This window comes from Lipotes vexillifer, unplaced genomic scaffold (genome assembly GCF_000442215.2).
Source record: "Lipotes vexillifer unplaced genomic scaffold, Lipotes_vexillifer_v1.1 scaffold36, whole genome shotgun sequence".
Taxonomy (NCBI): Eukaryota; Metazoa; Chordata; class Mammalia; order Artiodactyla; family Lipotidae; genus Lipotes; species Lipotes vexillifer.
Window position 1 is genome coordinate 1853142 of NW_006792448.1, and position 20804 is coordinate 1873945.

A 20804-nucleotide genomic window follows, 5' to 3' on the forward strand; every position below is an offset into this window, starting at 1 on the left:
TTCCTGCTTCTCAAAAAGGGGGAGAGTTGCCCACTAATATCCACTCACACCAACCTGGGTTCCAGAAAACCTTAAAGGGGGGCTATGCCTTGTGCTTCTCCCTTACCTCCCACCCAACTCCCCACTGCAACCTGGTGCCCAGAAAGAAGCTGGGAGCCCTGGAACTTCCCACAGCCCCAGTCACTACAGAGAAGCTCCATCTAAGATGAGGACATGGGTACCAAGCTTGGGACTTAGTCACTGAAAGACCTCATTCCAGCAGGACCATGGCTGTGACACCTACAGGATGAAGCAGAGCAAGAGGCAAAGGGACATTCACACCATCCAACATCCTATCACGCTGATTTGTCTGTCTCCTTCCAGCAGAAAGTCACCTTCATAAAGGAAGGGACTTTTATCAGTTTTTGTTGACTTCTATGTCCCAAGTGCCAGACACATGTCCAGCCTACACTAGGGGACCCATCAACATGCATTGCATGAACCTCTGAGAATGCCCTGCTTACCTGGTTTCATTTTTCATTCTCCAGCCATCCCGACACTTGTGAAACCAAAGCTCTTGGCCAGGGGATATGTGGGTGTTCTCAAGATCTTCTGCACAAAAAGTCAATCTAGGAGGAAAAAGAAACCACTGATGTAGTCAAAACTCTAGGGGTAGGTACATGGCTGTGCATCAGCCACATGGTGCTTTCTGGACCTGAGGCAGATGGAATAAGGAGAAAAGAGAAGTTTTTATCAAGTGACCCCTGACTCAAGACCCTTCAGAACTCCCCACTGCTGCTACAAGCACACTAAAAGGGTCTCACTTTGGTGTCTCCCATGATTCAGTTCATGCAGACTTTAATCACACCCCTTCCACCGTCTTCCTTCTGTCTATGCAAAAGCCTGCCTGCCCACCAAGGCATATCCTCTCTGAAGCCTCCCTGATTGCCCGAGACCTTATTAATCTAACCCTCCATTGACCTTCCAGTTTCATAAATAGGCACACCCTTATATAAATGTTGCTTTTGTTATTGTCATTACTTCTTATGGCACGGAGTTAATAATGAAAGCTTTAGCTCATTTTAACACATTATATCTTGCCTTGAATAGCTTGTGGATTCTTGCATCCGTGGTAGACTATAAACTCCTTGAACGGAGGAACTCCAGGTCCCTCCAGCATGGTGTCCAGAAATACCCATTGACAAGCGTAACTGGAACTCAGCTGTGAGTTAATATCAAAGATTCAAGAAGTAGACAACCAAGATCACAGGAAGAATCAGTGATCTAATCATCGTTTCAACTGTAACTTACAGCCCAACCATGTGGGCTGCCCCAGCCTCAGTAGTGTGTGGACAGCATGACCTCATGACCAATGCACATATGGTACACCTGACCGTGATGCTTACCAGCAGGACAAAAGCCACAGTCTGAACAGCTTTCAGAACCTTCGCCAGGAAGCCCAAACGGCCCATAAACACCCGCAACACTCACAATCAGGAAATACAAATGAAAACAACAGTCGGGGACCAATTCACACTCAACGGAATAGCAAGAATGTCCACCAAAGGTAGGTGAGGAGGAGGGGAAAAGGAAGCTCTTACTCCGTGGATAAGATTAAAAATTGGTCCAACCACTTTGGAGAGGGATTTAATAATATCCAATCCAGTTGGAGAACACATATACTATAACCCAGTGATTCAGCATGCCCCAAAGAGGCCCTCACACACGTACCCAAGGAAAACGTCCCAGGATGTTCATCTCAGCACTATTTGTAACTGCAAAAATGTAGCAACAACTTAAATATTCAGCAGGACAGTGGGGAAACTACTGTTTGTGCAATGGCAGTTTACATACAGGAGTTGAATGTGAATAGACCAGATCTGTATGCATTGGATAAATCTCATGAACTATGTTAAATGGAGAAAAGCAACTTTTAAAGGAATATGTCCACTCACGTAAACTTCAGAAGCAACCAAAACATTTCTATAGGTTGTTTATGGATACAAACAGAAGTAGTGAAAGTATAAAAATCATGAAGAGGAAAACACACTAACATTAGTTAATGTTGGAAGATCAGTACATTTGGTTTGAAAGGGGAGGAGTCAGACAGGGGAGGGGCACAAAGGGGCTTCAGCTTTATCTGTAATGTTTTGCTGTTTAAAATCTTATATCTGAAACCAATATGAAAATGGTTTACATTTGTTAAGTCTCAGTGGTTTATTAAATCTGAAATATTTTATAAAAATGATCATCTTTCTGCTACCACACATCTTTCTGGTACAGGCTGCACTTATAAGCACCGAGAGAAGGAAAAAGACACGCAGTTATCTAGATCACAGCCTTCATACTAACAGCTTCCCTCAGCTGGCACCCACCCCTGCCACATACACACCAGCGCACAGGTCTTTAGACCAGAATCACTCAGACAAGCAACCTAAGCCTCCACCCCCTGCATGGCCAAGCTGCACCATAGGTGGTGGATGGAAACGGGACGCATGAAGAACTGTAATGGAGAAAATGCCAGAAGAGATAGAAAGGAGGTGGAGGCTTCTTCCCACCATCCCAAGGCTGGTAGTGACCTCCCGGAGGTCTGCTGAAGGATTTGGCCAAGGAAACCCTCCTCTCTTGACAAAGGTCTTCCTGGCTGCTCCGAGAGTCAAGCCGCGTTTTAGTGGCTGATTTAGGGGTGGATTTTTTGTGTTAGGCTTGGTTAACAGACGTGGGGAAACTGCCAGCTGGCGTGGCACAGAGGAATCTGTTACTTGATGTTAGCGCCCCACGCATGTCCTTGAGTCAGAGCCTCCCAAGGAGAGGTATAATGCTCTGAAAATTGGATGCAAGGGAAGCCAGGACTCCCACAGACCTCATCCATGCAGGCTCCCTAAACTGGATAGTCTGGTTTGCTCTGGACTGGAGCAAGCAAAGGCTTTTGGTTGCACGGACCCCAGAGCAAACAAACTAACAAGGCAGCACTCCTAAAGAGCCCTGTCCAGGAGAAGCCCTCTTCCTCCGGGCCAGCACAGGACTTGGCAAATGGAACAAGGGCTGGATTCCAACCCCCGCTTGCCCACCCCTCTCAGCCCAGGGCCTGCGATCAGGGTACAAGCTGCACAACAGTTGACAGAGGCCTTGATCTGGAATTCAGTTTTCCTCGCAAAGGGTTTGCAGTTTTGCCCACGTACTCTGGATACGGAAAGATGGAAGGTGTACGCTTAGCAAAGGAAAGGACGCTGCAGAGACACACACCTTCTGCTGACCACGGACACGGAACAGGGAAAGGGTCGTGAGGCACTTACTTCCTCTGGGTTTCCCCGGACTTGACGCGGATGCGTCTGATATTCAACTCTTGCTCGGACCTGCGGGGCTGAGACAGGTAGCTGCGAAGCTCTTTCCACAGGTTGTACCAGGACTGAGAAGTCCTCTCCCAGGTGAGTTTGATCTTCAGGAGGTCTCCCAAGTCCTCCTCGGTGTAGACCAGGAAGGTGTTGGTGGCATTCAGCCCGATCTGCTCCACTCTGCAAGGGGAGAGGAAAGCTGGTCTCAGTCCCCCTGCCACCTGGAAAACTGCAGCACCGTGGGGGTTGACGCAGTGGCAGCACCTGCCCCACTCGGATGGGAGAGAAATGCACAAGAGGTCCCCCCTACGTCCTCCACGTCCCACCAGCAGGACCGGGATGAAAACTCAGCTGTGCTCCACACAGGCAGAGAGATAATGTTGCCCACGGCACCCCAAACCATTCCTGAGCATCTCCCCATTCATGCTACCTCCTGGGGGGACAAGACCAGGAAAGAACAGAAATGAGAAAGCGCAAAGAAGTCACATCCCCACTCGACAGCGCCTCCTCCTCTCAGCCCACAGGCATCCATCTCCCTCGGAACTCGCAGCCCCTCCTGCCTGTCCCTCTCACGTAGCACTTGGAGGAGCCTGTCTCACCCCATCTGTGTGCATGAGTGTGTGTGTACAAGCCTGTTCCTCCCGCTAGACCCCCAGCCCTGAGAGTGTGTATTCTAATGACGTTACTTTGCAAGCCCAGCATTACTCAGCGTGGCGCTTTGCACCTTACAAGTGCTCAACGTATACAGATCACTGTGTGCCCCTCCCACAGATAATTAGAAACATGCCAGGGATGATGTTTATCAAGTTCCAAATTTCCTAAAGCCTCAGGAATCAGGCGTTCTCTGAAATGAAACAGCAGTTTCTGCCCAGCTGATCCAGCAGATTCTCACGCTGCTGATTCATCCCAGGAGCTGCCCTTCCAGAAACGTTCTGAGTCAAGGGCTAGGTGGAGAGTGTGAAGCAGGAGAGGAACCACACCGCTCCTCCCTGGCACGCAGACGAGCTCCTGTGCTCTCTCTCCTTTTCAAACCAACTCGTTCTCCGTCCTGAACTCAGCAAAGGAAACCCGTGACTTACATTTCCAAAGGCAGAACCTGGGAGTCTGCATTGGTGCCGTAAATGGTGACATAAAAGGTGGGCTCGATTTCTCCCATATTCTTGTAGCTGAAGACATGGATTTTCATCTGATAATGGTAAACTGCAGAGACAGCAGAACAAAGACATTTGTGAGCCTTGCTTGTCATCTTAGGGCACCCTGACCCAAACTGAGTCACCCAGCACAGTGAGTTTTTAGGGACTCTCATCCTTTTGGTCCAGCCCAGCCTCTAGCCTCCCTTTGATCTCATTCTGTCCAATGGCCTAAGAGGTCACTGCAGTATAGAAGAAGGAGCCCTGAACTTGGGGTTCGGGGGACCTTTGGGGGATGCTGACCTAGATACTTTCTAGCTGTGTGACCTTGAATTAAGGACCAAGGTATTAATTTCTTGAGCCTCAACTTCCACCCACAATACCCACAAAACCTTACGGTTTTATAACATGCTATAAAAATGTGAGATATCATTTTGATCCACTGTTAGTCCTATCACAGATTATTTTGATGATCAAATGAGGAAACAAATATGAAACAGTTTTGAAAAGCTAAATGCAAGATAGAAACTTAAGACAGCGATACTGTGATCATAGAGTGATGATTCACATCACAAAAGGAGTCCCCATCATTTATTTTTAAAGATTTACTTTCCTAGGCATACACAATTTAATGTGATTTGCAGTTATTTGATTTAACTGCAGGAATGTGCCCGTCTACAATGTGGTATTTAGAAGGAGGAAAAAGGTCCTTCCCCAGGGCAATGCAGGTTTGGATGAAGGTTACCTCTGAAAGGCATGCCTGCCCGGGTTTTTAGGTACATTTTGCTATTCCTCTTGTTCCTCATTTTCTTGGCATTATAGCCAATGCTATTACAACGGTTCTTCCGGCAACTGAGGCAGATCCCCTTTTTGAAGCGGTTGGAGTCCGTGCACTGGAATGCGAAGCTTGGTTTGTCCTGATTCACCAGGGAGTCGACAAAGAGGTGTACTGCCCGCTCGTGCTCGCATCTCACCACCTCCGCAATTGCTGGGGGAGAGAGAGAAGGAGACCATCAGGCTGAGCTGCTTCTCGGTGATCCGGCCACTCCATCAGTAAGTACTGTACACTTCATCAGAAATAACTGCTTTGCATGTCGCTGTTGGTATGCTTGTTTGTGTCATTCTTTTTTTTTTTTTTTTTTTTTTTTTGCGGTATGCAGGCCTCTCACTGTTGTGGCCTCTCCCATTGCGGAGCACAGGCTCCGGATGCGCAGGCTCAGCGGCCATGGCTCACGGGCCCAGCCGATCCGCGGCATGTGGGATCTTCCCGGACTGGGGCACAAACCCGTGTCCCCTGCATCGGCAGGCGGACTCTCAACCACCGCGCCACCAGGGAAGCCCGTCTGTGTCATTCTTAATGCATGCCCAGTGATATGCTGTCTTTAGAACTGAAAGCCAGTCCTGCCACCGGACTGCTTGCCCTCCGGGTGGGAAGACAGCACTGATACACATGAAGCAATAAAGAGCAAGAGAGTGCATAGGACAGGCACAACAGGGTGATGGAGACCAGTTGTGCAGTAAGAGTCACTAAGTCCTGATAGAGTCATGCGGTCACAAAATGCTGGAAATGGATCAGATGCTAAACATCATCTAGTCCGGGGCTCAGCAAACTGCACCTTGCAGGCTGGCCCCATTTTAGTAAAGTTTTATTGGAACATAGCCACATGCATTCATTTATCTATTGTCTCTGGCTGCCTCCATGCTACGGTAGCAGAGTGGAGTTGTTGAAACAGAGACTATATGGCTTGCAAAGCCGGAAATATTTACTAGCTGACTCTTTAAGAAAATGTTTGCCAGGCTTCCGTGGTGGTTGAGAATCTACCTGCAAATGCAGGGGACACAGGTTCGATCCCTGGTCCCCGAAGATCCCACATGTCACGGAGCAACAGAGCCCATGCGCCACAGCTACTGAGCCTGCGCTCTAGAGCCAGAGCGCCACAACTACGGAGCCTGCGTGCTGCAACTAGAGAAAGCTCACAAGAGCAGCAATGGAGACCCAAAGCAGCCAAAAATAAATAAACAAAATAAATAAGTTTATAAAAAAAAAAAAAAACTTACAAAGAAAAAGGAAAGAAAATGTTTGCCAACCTCATTCTAGTCCAATACTTTCAGTTGTAGATTATGGGCCCAAATGCCCTTAGAGATGAAGTCATTTGCTCAGGGTCACAGATTCAGTTGGTTGCAAAGCTAGGAGTATAATTTGGATTTTTGTGACCCACAGTAATCATTATTTCTTGTAACCAAGTTCCAGTAAATCCTTGGACCTTAAGAAAAATTTGGCAAAGCTTCCCTTCCCCTTCCTCATTAATATCACCAGCCTTAAGAAATGCCATCATCTGATCCCCCCTGCAGGGCTGAACTCCCCTTGCATGAACCCCCAAGCCCCACAGGGGCTCCTTGGATGTTATCACCTTGGCAGAGGGCAACTTAAGACTGAGTGACAGAGTGGACATCCCAAGAGCAGAGCATCACAGTGGAGAGAGCCAACTGGGGCCAAGACTTAGAAATGCTGCCAGGATGCAAGGCGGTGAGCAAATGAGACACCAAGCACATCAGTTTCAGCAGCAAACTCACTTCAGCCCAGGACTGCTGGGAATAGGCTTAGGCATTCAGGAAGACAGATTATAAGTGAATGGAGGAAGAATCTTGATTTTATTTCTTTAAAATGTTACCAAAAATTAAATTATAGTACATCCATGCTAAAGAATATTATACAGCCTTTTAAAAGAATAAGGTAGGTAGATATATGTACTCTGATGTCTAAGAATGTCCGTAATATATATTAGGACTGAAAAAGCAAAGTTGCAGAACAATGTGATTTTGAAAAATATCACACACACACGCACAAATAAATTTGCAAAGCAATAAGAGTGGAAGGATACACACCACCATGTTCATATTGGCTACATCTGGAGAGTGAAAGTAGGAGTAGGTGTGGGAAATGAGGGGGTATTTTTACTTTTTGCTTTAGGCAATTTTATAATGCTTGATTATTTTCCCAACAAATATGTATTCCTTTTGTTATAAAAAGAAATTAATCAATAATAACTGTGACCTCAAAGCACAAGAAAGCAGAGCAGAGACCACGGGAAGGCTGTTAATAGGCTTGCAGGATGATGAACTGTAGAATAAACAGTGTTGAAGGGCCACTGGGGGGTAGTGGGAATAATGGAACGGATGCTGTCGGGAGCATGAACAGCTCTGGCTGATTTAGGAGGAGATGCTATAATTGAGTCCAAACAAAAAATAAGGAACTCGGGGCTTCCCTGGTGGCGCAGTGGTTGAGGGTCCGCCTGCCAATGCAGGGGATGCGGGTTCGTGCCCCGGTCCGGGAAGATCCCACATGCCACGGAGCGGCTGGGCCCGTGAGCCATGGCCGCTGAGCCTGCGCGTCCGGAGCCTGTACTCCGCAACGGGAGAGGCCACAGCAGTGAGAGGCCCGCGTACCGCAAAATAAATAATAATAATAAGGACTCACTTCCATATGCAATTGACCCCAAGACATCGTTGAGTCCACAGCCTGGCTGGAAGTCACCTCCATTGGGGTAGATGTCAATGTGACCCACAGGCCTCTGAATCCCGATGCTCAAGCCAAAGGAGCGTGTGTAGGTGTGCAGGACATCCACGAAGTCTGCATCGTCAGGGGACAGCCTCTTGTCGATGTCAACCCCTTCAAACATGGGCCCAGCAGGATCCAAACCTACAGCAGAAGGGGGAGCCAAGACCAGCTGTGTCAGGTGCGCTAAGGCAGTGAGTTCTGATGGATAGCTAAGTCGGCGAGTGTAAAATGAAGACATCCCCACCCTGGGAATCCTAAAGGGTGTGGTGCCTGCTGCAGAGGAACATATGCTTTCTTCTGAAGCCTTCACCTGTCCTGACAACTCAGCTGACTCAGTAAATTGGCCACGGGGTTCAAGTGACACGTGGATCTGAGGAACCGTGCACTGTCAGAACTAAAGCAGTTCTAGAGGCTTCGCTGGTGGCACAGTGGTTAAGAATCCGCCTGCGAGTGCAAGGAACACAGGTTCGATCCCTGGGCTGAGAAGATCCCACATGCCGCGGAGCAACAAAGCCCGTGCGCCACAACTACTGAGCCTGTGCTCTAGAGCCTGTGTGCCACAACTACTGAGCCCGTGTGCCACAGCTACCGAAGCCTGCACGCCTAGAGCCCGTGCTCCGAAACAAGAGAAGCCACCGCAATGAGAAGCCTGTGCACCACAACGAAGAGTAGCCCCCGCTCACAAAACTAGAGAATGCCTGCGCGAAGACCCAATGCAGCCAAAAATAAATAAATTAAATTAATTAATTAAAAAGAAAAAAAAGAAGAACTGAAGCGGTTCTAGAAAGAACTTGGGCTGGCTGAAACTAAGCCATTCATTCCATTTATTCTGCCACTGGGAGCCTTCCACAGTCTCAATTTTAGCAGAATTTTGACAGAATAACTAAGCTACCTACATCTTCAAGAGGGAAGACTCGGTCTCCCCAAACTGAGCTATCTGTATGTGGACTTACACTTCCCCTTCCTTTCATTATGAATCAGGCCCAGGAGTGGAATGGCAAGAGGCAGGTACACCAGGCACACTGAGCAGCCGTATCTCAAGCCTCCAGAATTCCTCTCTTTTGCAGCCACAGGGAGAAAACCTTTTGTCTGCAAACTTTCTGTATCAAACAAACAAACAGCACTGCAGAGAGCACTGGTTCTCACATTTGAAACAGCACAAATATCTCTGGGGAGCTTCTTACAAATTTGGATTCCACCATGTAGCTATGAAAAACTCTGGGAGGACGCACAAGCCCCAGGTCACCTGTGTGTATGTGTGTCGGGGGAGAAGGCAGGGAAGGCAACTGCAAAGATAGTAGCAACAACAGAGACACTTTCACCATCTTGTATAATAGTTTGGGAACCACATGAGTGTAAAACCATTCAAAATAGAATTTGCAAAGCATAAAATGCAGATCCCCTGACCCCCAAGAGATTCTGATTGGTAGGTCTGGTGTAGAGCCCAGAAACAGAGGTTTATTCCCCAGCTGATCCTAAAAATAAGTGGTCTGTGGACCAGATTTTGGAAAAACTTCATGCTTCAGTAGCATTTCGAAAATGAAATCTGAATGTCTTGATTCATACAGTTCTTGTGCAATATTAAGGAGTAAGGGCTTGTCAAGGTAATACTAGCTACTATTACCAAGCTTAAGTAATTATGGGAGCTGGATTCATCCCAACCTAGAGCCCTACAGACACAGAGAGAGGACCTAGAGAAAGTTAAGAAAAGATTATGTGCAGCAGAGGAAGGGGGTTTGTTTAGTCTAGAACAGTGGTTCTCAACTAGGAGGGATTTTGCTCCCAAGGGGACACTTGGCAACCTCTGGAGGCATTTTTGGTTGTCACAATTGGGGAAGAGGGAAAAAAGAAGCTGCTAGCATCTAGGGAGTAGAGGCCAGGGATGCTGATAAACATCCTGCAATGCACAGGTCAGCTCCCACACAAGCATTATCTGGCCCCAAATATGAATAGTTACTGAGGTTGAGAAACCTGGATCTAGAAACACCAAGGTAGGGAGGAGGTATGACCAAGGACAGAGCTGTGAAAGCAGGAGATGAGGAATAGAACAGTGTTTCCCAGACCCCAGTGCAGTGGAACAAGGGAGCACGTCGTGAGGCTTGAGGGGGGTCATTTTAGGATAAACAAAAGGTAGAACTGTTGTCCAGAGTGAACAGTAAACCTGTGGAACTCGCTACTCATGAGAACTGGTAATGACTAACACTCTGAAGTTGAGAAAAATGTATGAATGACAGAGGCAGAAAGGGAGCCCAGGCTGCCTGGGAGCTCATCTCTAGCCCAGGACCCAAAAGAAAGATGGCACAAAAACAGTGGCCTCCCGGAATAGCCCTCGATGACTCTTTTTAGGGACTGGACGGACGCAGTACTGACACAGGTGGCCTCTCCCTGCCTCTCACCATGTCCTCTGGAGGAAAAAAAAAAGAAAGAAGAGGAACATTCTGCTTTGCAGCCAATAAGAGAGGGGCTCTTGTATCGGTGAACAAAAGTCTCCACCAGACAGTCAGTGCCATGGAAACCAAGCTGGGCTGGAGGAATGCAGGCGGCTGACGGGGCTTCTGCAAAGGCCGGCTGGCAGGCAGGCTGAGCTTTCACCTCCCCAGACTGACCCCGCCTGACACGTAGCTAGGGCCCACCGACTCTGGGGAAAAGTTTCACAATTTACTTCTTAACTAGGAATGGGAGGGTGAACGCATCCCCTCCAAAAAAAAAGAGATGATGGAGAACCACCTCTTCTTCCATTCCGTCAGACTCCCCTCAAAGTGTTCTGTCCAGCAAATGGAATATACACATGCATGCACACGCACACACACCCTGTCGTGCACACGCATACACACAGGAAAACCTCCACCTTCTGGCCTGGCAGGGCAGAGGCTGCTGCGCTGTAACAGCTACTGCATCTCTCCCAGCAGGAGAGCAGCAGCATTGTGCAGTGGTGAGGTGCAGGCTCTGGAATCTGATGGCCTGGGTTTGAATCCCAGCTCTGCTACTCAGGGTGTGAGATATCATTAAAGTACATACTGAGTCCTATTTTCCCCATCTGTAAAATAAAGCCCAAGGACCCTTTTGCCTGGATGCTATGTGGCTTACATATGGCATAAAATACCTGTCACACATTGAGTGCTTGACATTAGGTAGCATCTAGCCCACAGCCTGCAGGGTGGACACTTAGTTCATATCTCTTGAATGAATGAACAGATCTGCTTGCTTATTTATTTATAACTAACAACACACAAGTTCAATTAGAAATATATGACCTCTTCCCTAATATGTCACAGAATTCCCTCAGAAGCCTAAGAGGATAAAACTTTAGCAAACCTCAGTCCACAGCTCTCTGGTCCAAGCAAGACTGGGGTTCAGGTACCTCCTGCAGGTCCAGGCTAAGGACCCCTGCTGGCCTCTGTACAGCGGCATCACTGGCCTCTGCCCCACACAAGCTGCAGTCTCTGGTCCTCTTACCAGTCAGGACCACCTGGTTCCCAGACCCATGGGAAGTCTGAGGGGAGAGGAGAGGGCACAGGCCTCTCCCATCAGACATGCACAGCAGCATGCATCAGGTCAGCCAGATACCCTCTGAGGTGCTGCCTGGCAACTGGACAGAGGCCACTCCTTCCTGTTATGTTCACCCCAGTCCCCTGCTCCACAGAGAGAGGCCGCAGAGAAGGGGCAGTGCTCAGGACATGCCGGCCCCAATGCTCTACGCAGACAGCGCAGAGCACTGATTAGCATTCTGCCGGCAAAGCCCGCATCTCAGCAGCTCCCACCCAGACAGGCAGGGGGAAAGAACTGGAACTCTCCTACTAGCCCCATCTCATTTCAGATTTAGAAAGAAGAAGAGGGAGGATCTGCAGCTTGTCTTTGTTGCCAAGGACACTGGCCCTGGTGCTCTGGCAGGGGCCTTGTGTGTGCTGCAGTTTGAGCACAGCTGGCCGAGCTCTGCAACATCTTGCCTCTTGCTGGGGGCTAGGAGGAGGTGCTCAGCCAATAGAACGCTGAGGGGCTTGAGGCCCAACGGCTTTGCTCCAGCGATGGGTTAATGAGCAGTCATGTGTGGCCACATTGCCCGTTAGACAGTTCAGGCCCCGCATCTTGATAACCAAAAGTAAAGCTCTCAAGCTATGCTGAATCAAACAGTTGGATCTAAAGGAGTGTGTGTGTGTGTGTGTGTGTGTGTGTGTGTGTGTGTGTGTGTGTGTGTGTGTGTGTGCTCATTAGACTTAAGCCCAGGGACAGTGATTTAAGCAGGGCTACTAAACCTCACAAATGTATATATTTTTAAATTTGCCCCACTGGCTTGTTGCTGAAACCAGAAACTCTACCTTTACTAAATCATTCTCTAGCTAAGGACTCCCTTCTACCTGAACCCTGTTTTCAAACGAAAACATTGCCAGGAAGGAAATGATTAACTCTTTCCTTCTGGGTGGCCGGTTAGGCCCTTAGTATGTTGGAGGTGAGGGAGAAGCTGGGAGGGAAAACAAATAAAAGAATGCTAGCAGGGGGATAAAAATTCAGGACAACAAATTTGCCATTAAGGACTTCCCTGGTGGCACAGTGGTTAAGAATCCACCTGCCAATGCAGGGGGCACAGGCTTGAGCCCCGGTCCGGGGAGATTCCACGTGCCGCAGAGCAACCAAGCCCATGCACCACAACTACTGAGCTCACATGCTGCAACTACTGAAGCCCGCGCACCTAGAGCCCATGCTCCGGAACGAGAGAAGCCACCGCAATAAGAAGCCCGTGCACCGCAACGAAGAGTAGCCCTCACTCGCCGCAACTAGAGAAAGCCCGCGTGCAGCAACGAAGACCCAAGGTGGCCAAAAATTAATTAATTAATTAATTAATTAAAAAATAAATATATAATCTTAAAAAAAAATTGCCATTAATTTTCTCCTAGAGGAGAGTATGTTTTTTGAGAGGGCCCCCAAATGGGGAAGAGAATCCTTTCCACTTTTCACAACCATTCAATGATTTAAATCAAACTCTCATATCAAAAGGTCACCAATTATTTGCCAAGGGGAAGGGAGGGAGGGAAGGATTGGGAGTTTGGGATTAGCAATTGCAAACTATTATATATAGGATGGATAAACAACAAGGTCCTACCGTATAGCACAGTGAACTATATTCAATATCCCGTGATAAACCACAATGGAAAAGAATAAGAAAAGAATATATATATGTATAACTAAATCACTTTGCTGTATAGCAGAAATTAACAAAACACTGTAAATCAACTACACTTCAATAAAATTTTTTTAAAAAAAGGTCACCAATTCTGCCTATGGAATGTATCTCTTTCCAAATAAGCTCGCTTTCACTTAAAAAAAAAAAAAAGCTCACTAAGATGGAAAATTCAAATTTCTATCCACTACTTGGGTACCAATATCAGACAGAAAGGTCTCTTTAATGACAACATTTAACCACTCATTCTAAACAGGCAATTATCACTAATAAATATGCCAACTAAACATGGGAAAGAGGCTGTTAGTGGATGAAATAGAAACCAGAGGCAGAATTCAAACCACAACCCATCTCTCATTCCTTTCCCTTGAGGTCCTGGCATTACCATGGGCAGAGACTAGAAGTGAGCACCAGAGGCTTGCAGGCCCGGGCTCCACCCCAGGTCTGCCCTTGAGTCTTAGCTCTTTGCCCCTGGGTGTTTCCTCACCTGTTGCACTACACCTGGTTTTCAAACTATGCTCCCTGGTGCTCTGGGACCCGGAAATTCCTCCAGAAAAGAGGGAGGCTCAAATAACAAGGTGAACACTACTTGCAAATACCCAGCTTTGAGCAGAACACACCTTCTATCTGTTTCATACATTGGGGACCTGCACATGTTCAATCTGAAAAAGGGCTCTGAGACTTTTGGACATTCGAAAAGCCCTGGATTAGATGTTCTCCAGGTTTCTTCCAAGGCTAACCCTCCACGGCTCACTCCTGCTGCCTCTTAGGGAGCACTCTGGTTCAGGAAAGCCTGGTGGGCAGAGCAGCTGAGGGAGCTCCAGGATCAGCCATGAGTGAAGGGAGCAGCACTTACCCGTGATTCTGCCCACCGTGCCTTTCACGAAGTTGCCGGCGTACCCGGCCACGTGAGCTCCAAGGCTGTAGCCAATCAAGTGAACATCCCCGAGAGAAAAATCCTCCTTCCCCTGCAGGAAGTCACAGAGGTGTGTGAGTGAAGAGTGTGGTCCTGAGCCCCAAGGCCAGCAACAATTCAACAAGTCACGTTGGGGAGACGCAGGAGGGGGGAGGGGGGTGGCAGTGTGGAGCTCAAAGCCACAGGGCTCACTGGAGACTAAGTGCCAGCCACAGCCTGCAGCAGGGTGATCCCTGCCCACCCTCTTAGGCCCACGAGCTGCCGACCTCCTCATCCCAAACCTGCCTGGGAACCCAGAGTGGAAGCATCAGACCCTGACAGGGCACTCAGTAGTGGGGGTGAGGAGGTGGCGATTTGACCCCATGGCTCAGGAATCAAGCTCGACAAAACAACCCAGGTAGGGCTTCCCTGGTGGCGCAGTGGTTGAGAGTCTGCCTGCCGATGCAGGGCACGCGGGTTCGTGCCCCGGTCCGGGAAGATCCCACATGCCGCGGAGTGGCTGGGCCCGTGAGCCATGGCCGCTGAGCCTGCGCGTCCGGAGCCTGTGCTCCGCCACGGGAGAGGCCACAGCGGTGAGAGGCCCGCGTACCGCAAAAAAAAAACAAAAACAAAAAACAACCCTGGTAGAGGACTGAGGACTGTTCAAGACTCCTGACCAGAATTCTGCCAAAATTATTCAGATTCCATGGGCTTCTAAAAGGAAGCTCAGGCTGTAATTACCCAGATAATAGGGTCACTTAGCCAGTGTACCAGCCAGTGTACCCCTGCCTCCCATTAAGTCCACTGATCTCAGGTAAATCGTTAAACTATAAAAAGTAAATTTAAGACCTCAAGATCTGTTTTCCACATTTTATGCAAGGCACTAAGCTACATTGGTTTGAACCAACCCTCCGTACCCTCAGCCCAGCCACCCTTCAGAGGCCAGAGCAGACTTCAGTAGGTATTTAAGATTACAAGCTGATCCTGGCTTCTGAGGGCATCAGCAATTAATGAACCAAATGGCAAATTTTCTTCCCGCAAGTAAAGTAAAAGGAAAACTCCAGAAATGTGTCAATAATTAGAAAGCTTTCTAAAAGTCCCAGCTTCCAAATATTTCAAGCAATACTCAATTCCGCAAAAATTGGAAGCTCAAAGGTATTCTCAGACTCCTGAAGTTCACTGAAACTGACCTGTCTGACCTGTATTGTTTTTACAGTCTTAGAATTTTTTTAATAAATTTATTTTATTTTTATTTATTTTTCGCTTCGTTGGGTCTTTGCTGCCACGTGCAGGCTTTCTCTAGTTGCGGCGAGAGGGGACTGACTACTCTTCGTTGCAGTGTGCGGGCTTCTCATCGTGGTGGCTTCTCTTGTGGCGGAGCACAGGCTCTAGGTGCATGAGCTTCAGTAGTTGTGTCTCACGGGCTTAACTGCTCCATGGCATGTGAGATCTTCCCGGACCAGAGCTCAAATCTGTGTCCCTTTAATTGGCAGGCAGATTCTTAACCACTGTGCCACCAGGGAAGCCCCTGACCTATATTTCTTAAAAGGGTTCAGGGTCCTGCTCGTAAAAGGAGATGACTCCCTTTGGTCCCGTTACCTGCAGCCAGTTGAGCATCCTGGCAACGCTGTGTCCCACCTCCCTTGTATTATTGACTGCATCTGTGTAAAGCTGGTGAGCCAGCGGAAGCCAGTCCACCACCACGACGTTGGCTCCTTTCTCTCTTGTCTGCAGGGCTGACACGAGTTTGTACAGCCAGCTTTCAAACATGCCGCTCATCTGCAGAGAAAACAGGGCTTTTTAAAACATTCTTCTTCTGGGTTTCAGGAATCCTAATGAATATGGAATTCAGTTCCATGACCTTCTCCCCAGCCACTTCCGGAACCTTCACATTGGCTACCCAGGCATCAAACACTTGCACATGAGCCGGGCCAGCCACAGGCAGGATTGCTACATGGGTGATTGTCTTCCATTGCGCTTTACATCTCCAGTTTTTCCCATCAAAGATGTCAGAGCTGGTGTCCTCTGCTGCTGCCCCACTGACCGATAGGCCCCCTATGAGATATAAGTTGGTGGCGATGCTGGCCTGAGGTTAACCCAAGTCCCTGTCACAGTCAGGCAAGTAAGTGGCCTGGTCCATCACTCAAAGACAGCTGAGAAGGGTTGCCCTGGAGAATAAGTGTCTTTCTCAGAGATGCAGGGAGGTTCTGTCTCTTAGGCAAATGCAGAGTTAACAAATGACCCCTTCCCACAAGCCATCTCTGCTATCCTTCTTGACCCCAGAGTAGGGAAGATCTGTCCCTGGAATCCCAAATTAGAGCTCAGAACACACCTTCCCACAGAAACAAAGTGTAAATGGTGACTAGGTCCAGTTGTAAACCTATCCACAAGTACATTATTAGATAAACAGATTTTCTGTGCCTGGCCTGGGAACCCTAACGCCATTTGCGATCTTACTTCTATGGGAAACTGCTGTTCCAAGTTCCAAACAGATTATAAAAGAACTTTCTGGAATGCAACCCATTTGTAAGTTGCAGGCAGTTTGTATTTGCATTTTGACAGGGGGCCTTATAAAGGTTCAAATGCATAATTCTAATCATAGGCTGTGGGTTGAGGATGGATGGCAGGCCCTTAATCACCCCTTCAATTACATTAGGTAGGTAGGTGCCTACATACCACCCACCCCCACCAGGCCTGACCCCAACAGTTGGTGATAGACCTAAAGACCCAGAAAGCATGTAACGGATATGAATTTCTCATCATTAAGAGGAGGAATGTCCCCTCCCAATTAGCCCAGGCAGAAACCTGCTCACTTAATAGTGCCATTTTCCTACAGACTGCCAGTAGATGAATGAATAAATCCCTCGCTGGTCAAAAGCTTCTGAGGCTGAGTGTTAAAGCCCTTTTTTGTTGAAGTTCGTCATGGGCTTTTCAATGTGAATTGCTCAGCTAGGTCATATAAAGACTCCAGTGCCTTTAAACGGAGCTATCTCTATGCAAACAGGAGGGCACCATGCCAACCAGGGCCAGCCAGCCAGGCCAGCTGCCTCCTCACAGACTCTCCGAGCCAGTCAAGTTGCTTCAGTTCAGCTCAGCTCTTACGGAGGGATGGCCCCCGCGACGCAGTGGTTGACCAATGTAATTAAGCATAATTAGAGGGCCCCTTAAGAGCCAGTGGAGCTGGGCTGCTGCCCTCAGGAGAGCCACTTTCTGAAAGCCCGCTGTGTGCCAGTGTTAAATACCGCCCTGCTGGAGTCCAGATTGCCCCCTTAGCAAAGTGCCCATTACATTCTTCACAGCTGTCTGAAATACAAGCAGCCCACAAGAAAAGAGGGGGAGACAGAGTGGAATCTGGAAGCACCAGTATTCTTTCTAATTGACCAAAACAAAGGAAACCAAATCTCCCGGAAAGCTGTAGAGCTCCCTCCCCCAGAGGCTCACCGTCCATCCATGAATGATGAAAAAGGTTTTGGCTGTCATATTGAAGCCACAGTCTTCTAAGGGCTGGTTGTGGCCAAAGGAGAGGTAGCATCCTTCATGCTCTGGGTCCTCAGAGGTGCGGAGGTTAAATCTCACAGGGGGTTTGGCAGCAGCCGGTACAACCCGGGATTTGTTGAGCTCATCTGGGGAGAAATAACAGAGCAAGGGTATAACTAGAAGGCCTGGGTGGTGAGAGATCTAGGGTCTAGTTCTAATTCACTCTTGAGCAAATTACTTAACCCCACTGGGTTTCAGTTTTTACATCTGCTGAATGTTTCCTCCTCACCTCCCAGAAGAGTTGCGAAGATGTTGTAAAAGGGACATCTCACCAATATTTGAGTATTAGTTAGTCGCTAGGATCAATTACTGTGAATCTGAAATAAGTCTCCCTTGCTTTTCTTTCTTCTTCCCCATCCAAACGAGTTCTTTTTCCTTCCCTCAAGTTACTAGTTTCAGAGTATGGGTCCTTAATTCTTTTCCTGAAATGCTTGGGACCAGTTGAGTTTCAGAATTCAGAAATTATCTGATTTTAGAAAGGTATTATGGCATATATGTATGTATGTATATATATATATATATATATATATAGGTATGTATATATATACATATATATATATATATATGTATATATATATATAATATATTATTATATAACACCCCCAGCAGGGTCTGGGGCATTCCCATTCATCAGACACACCAATAATATTTCTGCAGGGAAATACATAACTACTCACACTCGAGGGGGAAAAAAAAAAAGATTCTAAATATCCTCTTGTCGGTTCAGGTCAGTTTTTGCTGCCAAATGAGTGAGAGTTCAGGTCAGGTAAGGCCAGTTCTTGCTGCCAAACAAGTTACCAAACAAATTTTTCAATTTTCAAAGATTTTGGATTTTGGAATTGGAGGTAAGGAACTGTTGACCTCTTACGCAATGGGCTTCCCTAATGCTCTCATCTCGATTTCAACACTTGCTCCAAAGACCTCATGCATGCTCAGTGCTCCTTGCAGTACCAGACATGTGCCAGACATTCTTCTAGTTTGTTGAATAAATTAAATAAGTTATTGAAGCCATGGAGAAGCTCATAAGAGCAGCAAAACCTCTCTTTTCAGCTCCACTGCACACACACAGTGCCGTCTAGGAGATGGCCCTACTACAAAACACAGCCCATGTCACTGATGGTCCCTATGGCCTTTTAACACTAGGTACTGTCATCACCACACTATTTCAGAAGGTCCTAAATGAGCCTCATCTAGCATTCTTCCAACCATCCAGGATACCCTCCCTTGATAACAGGCTAGGAAATTAGAAAATCAAACTGTCCGGTCACCCAGAAATCAAGTGAAAAGGTACCAAATGACCATCCCAGGAGCTTCATTTATCCCAGAGTTAAAAAACAAATGGAGTCATGGAAAGAGAGACCAGAGTGGTGGACACGTTGGTGGTGAAGCGGACAAGGGGGAGGACAGCTATGCACCAGATGTAAAAATGGTAAGGTTCCAGAAAATGCGACTAAATATGCACGAGCAGAACTTTGTCATTAAAGTAATGAACAAAAGCCCCAACTGACAGAAATTTGAAGCACAGACATAACTCATTCAACATCTCCCAATTTCCACCCAGATAGCCACTCACAGAGACCAGGTGCAAAGTCCAGGAAGAAAGGAAAGGGAGTCTGCTGGCTTCCTGGCACCGACTTGTGGATAAACTCACAAACTGACATAAACGGTTCACCTTAGCAGCTGGCTCTCTCTGACACCACAGTTCTCTAGCTCATTTCTACTACGTCCAGCCTGAGTCACTTCAGCCTCTGGAACTTCATGATCATCCTTCATCCGGATGTTCTCAGGCTCATTCTCTTACCTCCCTCAGCTCCTTGCTCAGGGGTCAGCTCCTCAGGGATGGAAGCCTGGTCCCAGGCTAACACTGCACCACCTTCTCCCACCAGCCCTCTGTACTTTCCTCCTCTGCTTAATTTTTTTCCATAACACTGAGCACTATTTATATATTTTAATTAGTTGACTAGCTGTTTTCCCACCACTGAAATGTAAGATCCATGGGGGTAGGGGTTTACACCCATTTTGTTCACTGCTCTATCCCTCACTCCGAGAAGCATGCCTGGCAAATACATACTGTTTTGAATGAATGAAATGGCCCCCAGATACTCAGAATCGCAGAACATAGAAGTTGGAAGGAATGTTAGCACTTTACAGGAGAGGAACTAGAGATGCAACCTACCCTGCTTCGACTGCACTAGAGTTGGGAACATGTTGAATAAAACAAGTTTTTTCCATTCATTCCAATTAACCTCCTGCATGCACATAAGCAACATGGACCAACATCATTTGACCCAGCCTCAGCAGAATAGTAGAAGACGAAATAATAGTGTGTGGTTCAGAGGTTCCCCGCTCTCCTCTGCTTAACTAATTGACTTGGTACTCCCGCTGGGTGACCCTACCCTCGCCCCTCGGGGCAGGTTCCTCCAGCAGAAAAGACTGCCACGCAGAACTCAGAAGAAAAGCCGGCAGCTGGAAGGAGGAGGAGGACGGAGAGGTGGAAGAGGAAGAGCAAGGGCTGGAAAGACTTGGGGAATAAGCCCAGCAGCTTCTCTGCACGAATTACTCACCTAATACTCCCGGCAAGCACTACTCAAACCAGAGCCAGCTACCCTGATACCTTAACTTTCAAGACACCTGCACCGAGATTAAAAGGAAGGGCACCAGGTGATAGAGCTCTAACAACCTTCTTGCCTCGAGAACCCCAGGTTCAAAGAGGAGGACAAGGTTAAACAGCTGCTGGCCGCCAACTCTGCTGACTGGACAGCACCGTGAGGAGAACCGTATAACGACAAGGGGGTGGGGCGAGAGCGAGCGCGGGCGAGCCTGCGGCCTCTTGGATGCCTGGCTGGGGATGTCCTCGTCGGAAGTGCCGAGGAACAAGTGATCTCCAAGGCTGATTAGGAGGACCAAATGGACAGCGCAGGGGGTAAGGAAGAAGGAAGGATCGAGGAAGAAGGGTGGGCAAGACAGAGGGGAACTGGCACAGAAAAGAAGTTGTGGGGTGTTAATAAAAACAAGGACACGTTACCTTGCAGCCGACCCTCTGGATCAAGGGTTGCGGGACCTCCCGCGGCAAAGCAACAGTAAGCGCTCCAAAGGCAGAGCAGAAGACCGGAGTCTCTCATCCTTCCCGGCCACATCCCCTTCCCCCGAACGGGACTTTTAGAAAGACCACAAAAAAAAAAAAAAAAAAAAA

General features: G+C 47.9%; 1 protein-coding gene across 1 annotated transcript in view; it reads right to left on the reverse strand.

The window, feature by feature from the left end:
* The window catches only part of LIPG (lipase G, endothelial type), a 21933-nt gene extending 1166 nt beyond the window's left edge, over positions 1–20767 (reverse strand). The window contains exons 1-9 of the mRNA XM_007465633.1: positions 20637–20767; positions 17516–17697; positions 15674–15853; positions 14036–14147; positions 7923–8144; positions 5190–5432; positions 4394–4514; positions 3276–3494; positions 504–608 (exon numbers count right to left, since the gene is read on the reverse strand). Coding sequence (XP_007465695.1) covers positions 504–608; positions 3276–3494; positions 4394–4514; positions 5190–5432; positions 7923–8144; positions 14036–14147; positions 15674–15853; positions 17516–17697; positions 20637–20748 — 1496 coding nt within the window. The 5' untranslated portion in view covers positions 20749–20767. The remainder of the gene's footprint in view (positions 1–503; positions 609–3275; positions 3495–4393; positions 4515–5189; positions 5433–7922; positions 8145–14035; positions 14148–15673; positions 15854–17515; positions 17698–20636) is intronic.
* Positions 20768–20804: the final 37 nt, after the last annotated feature.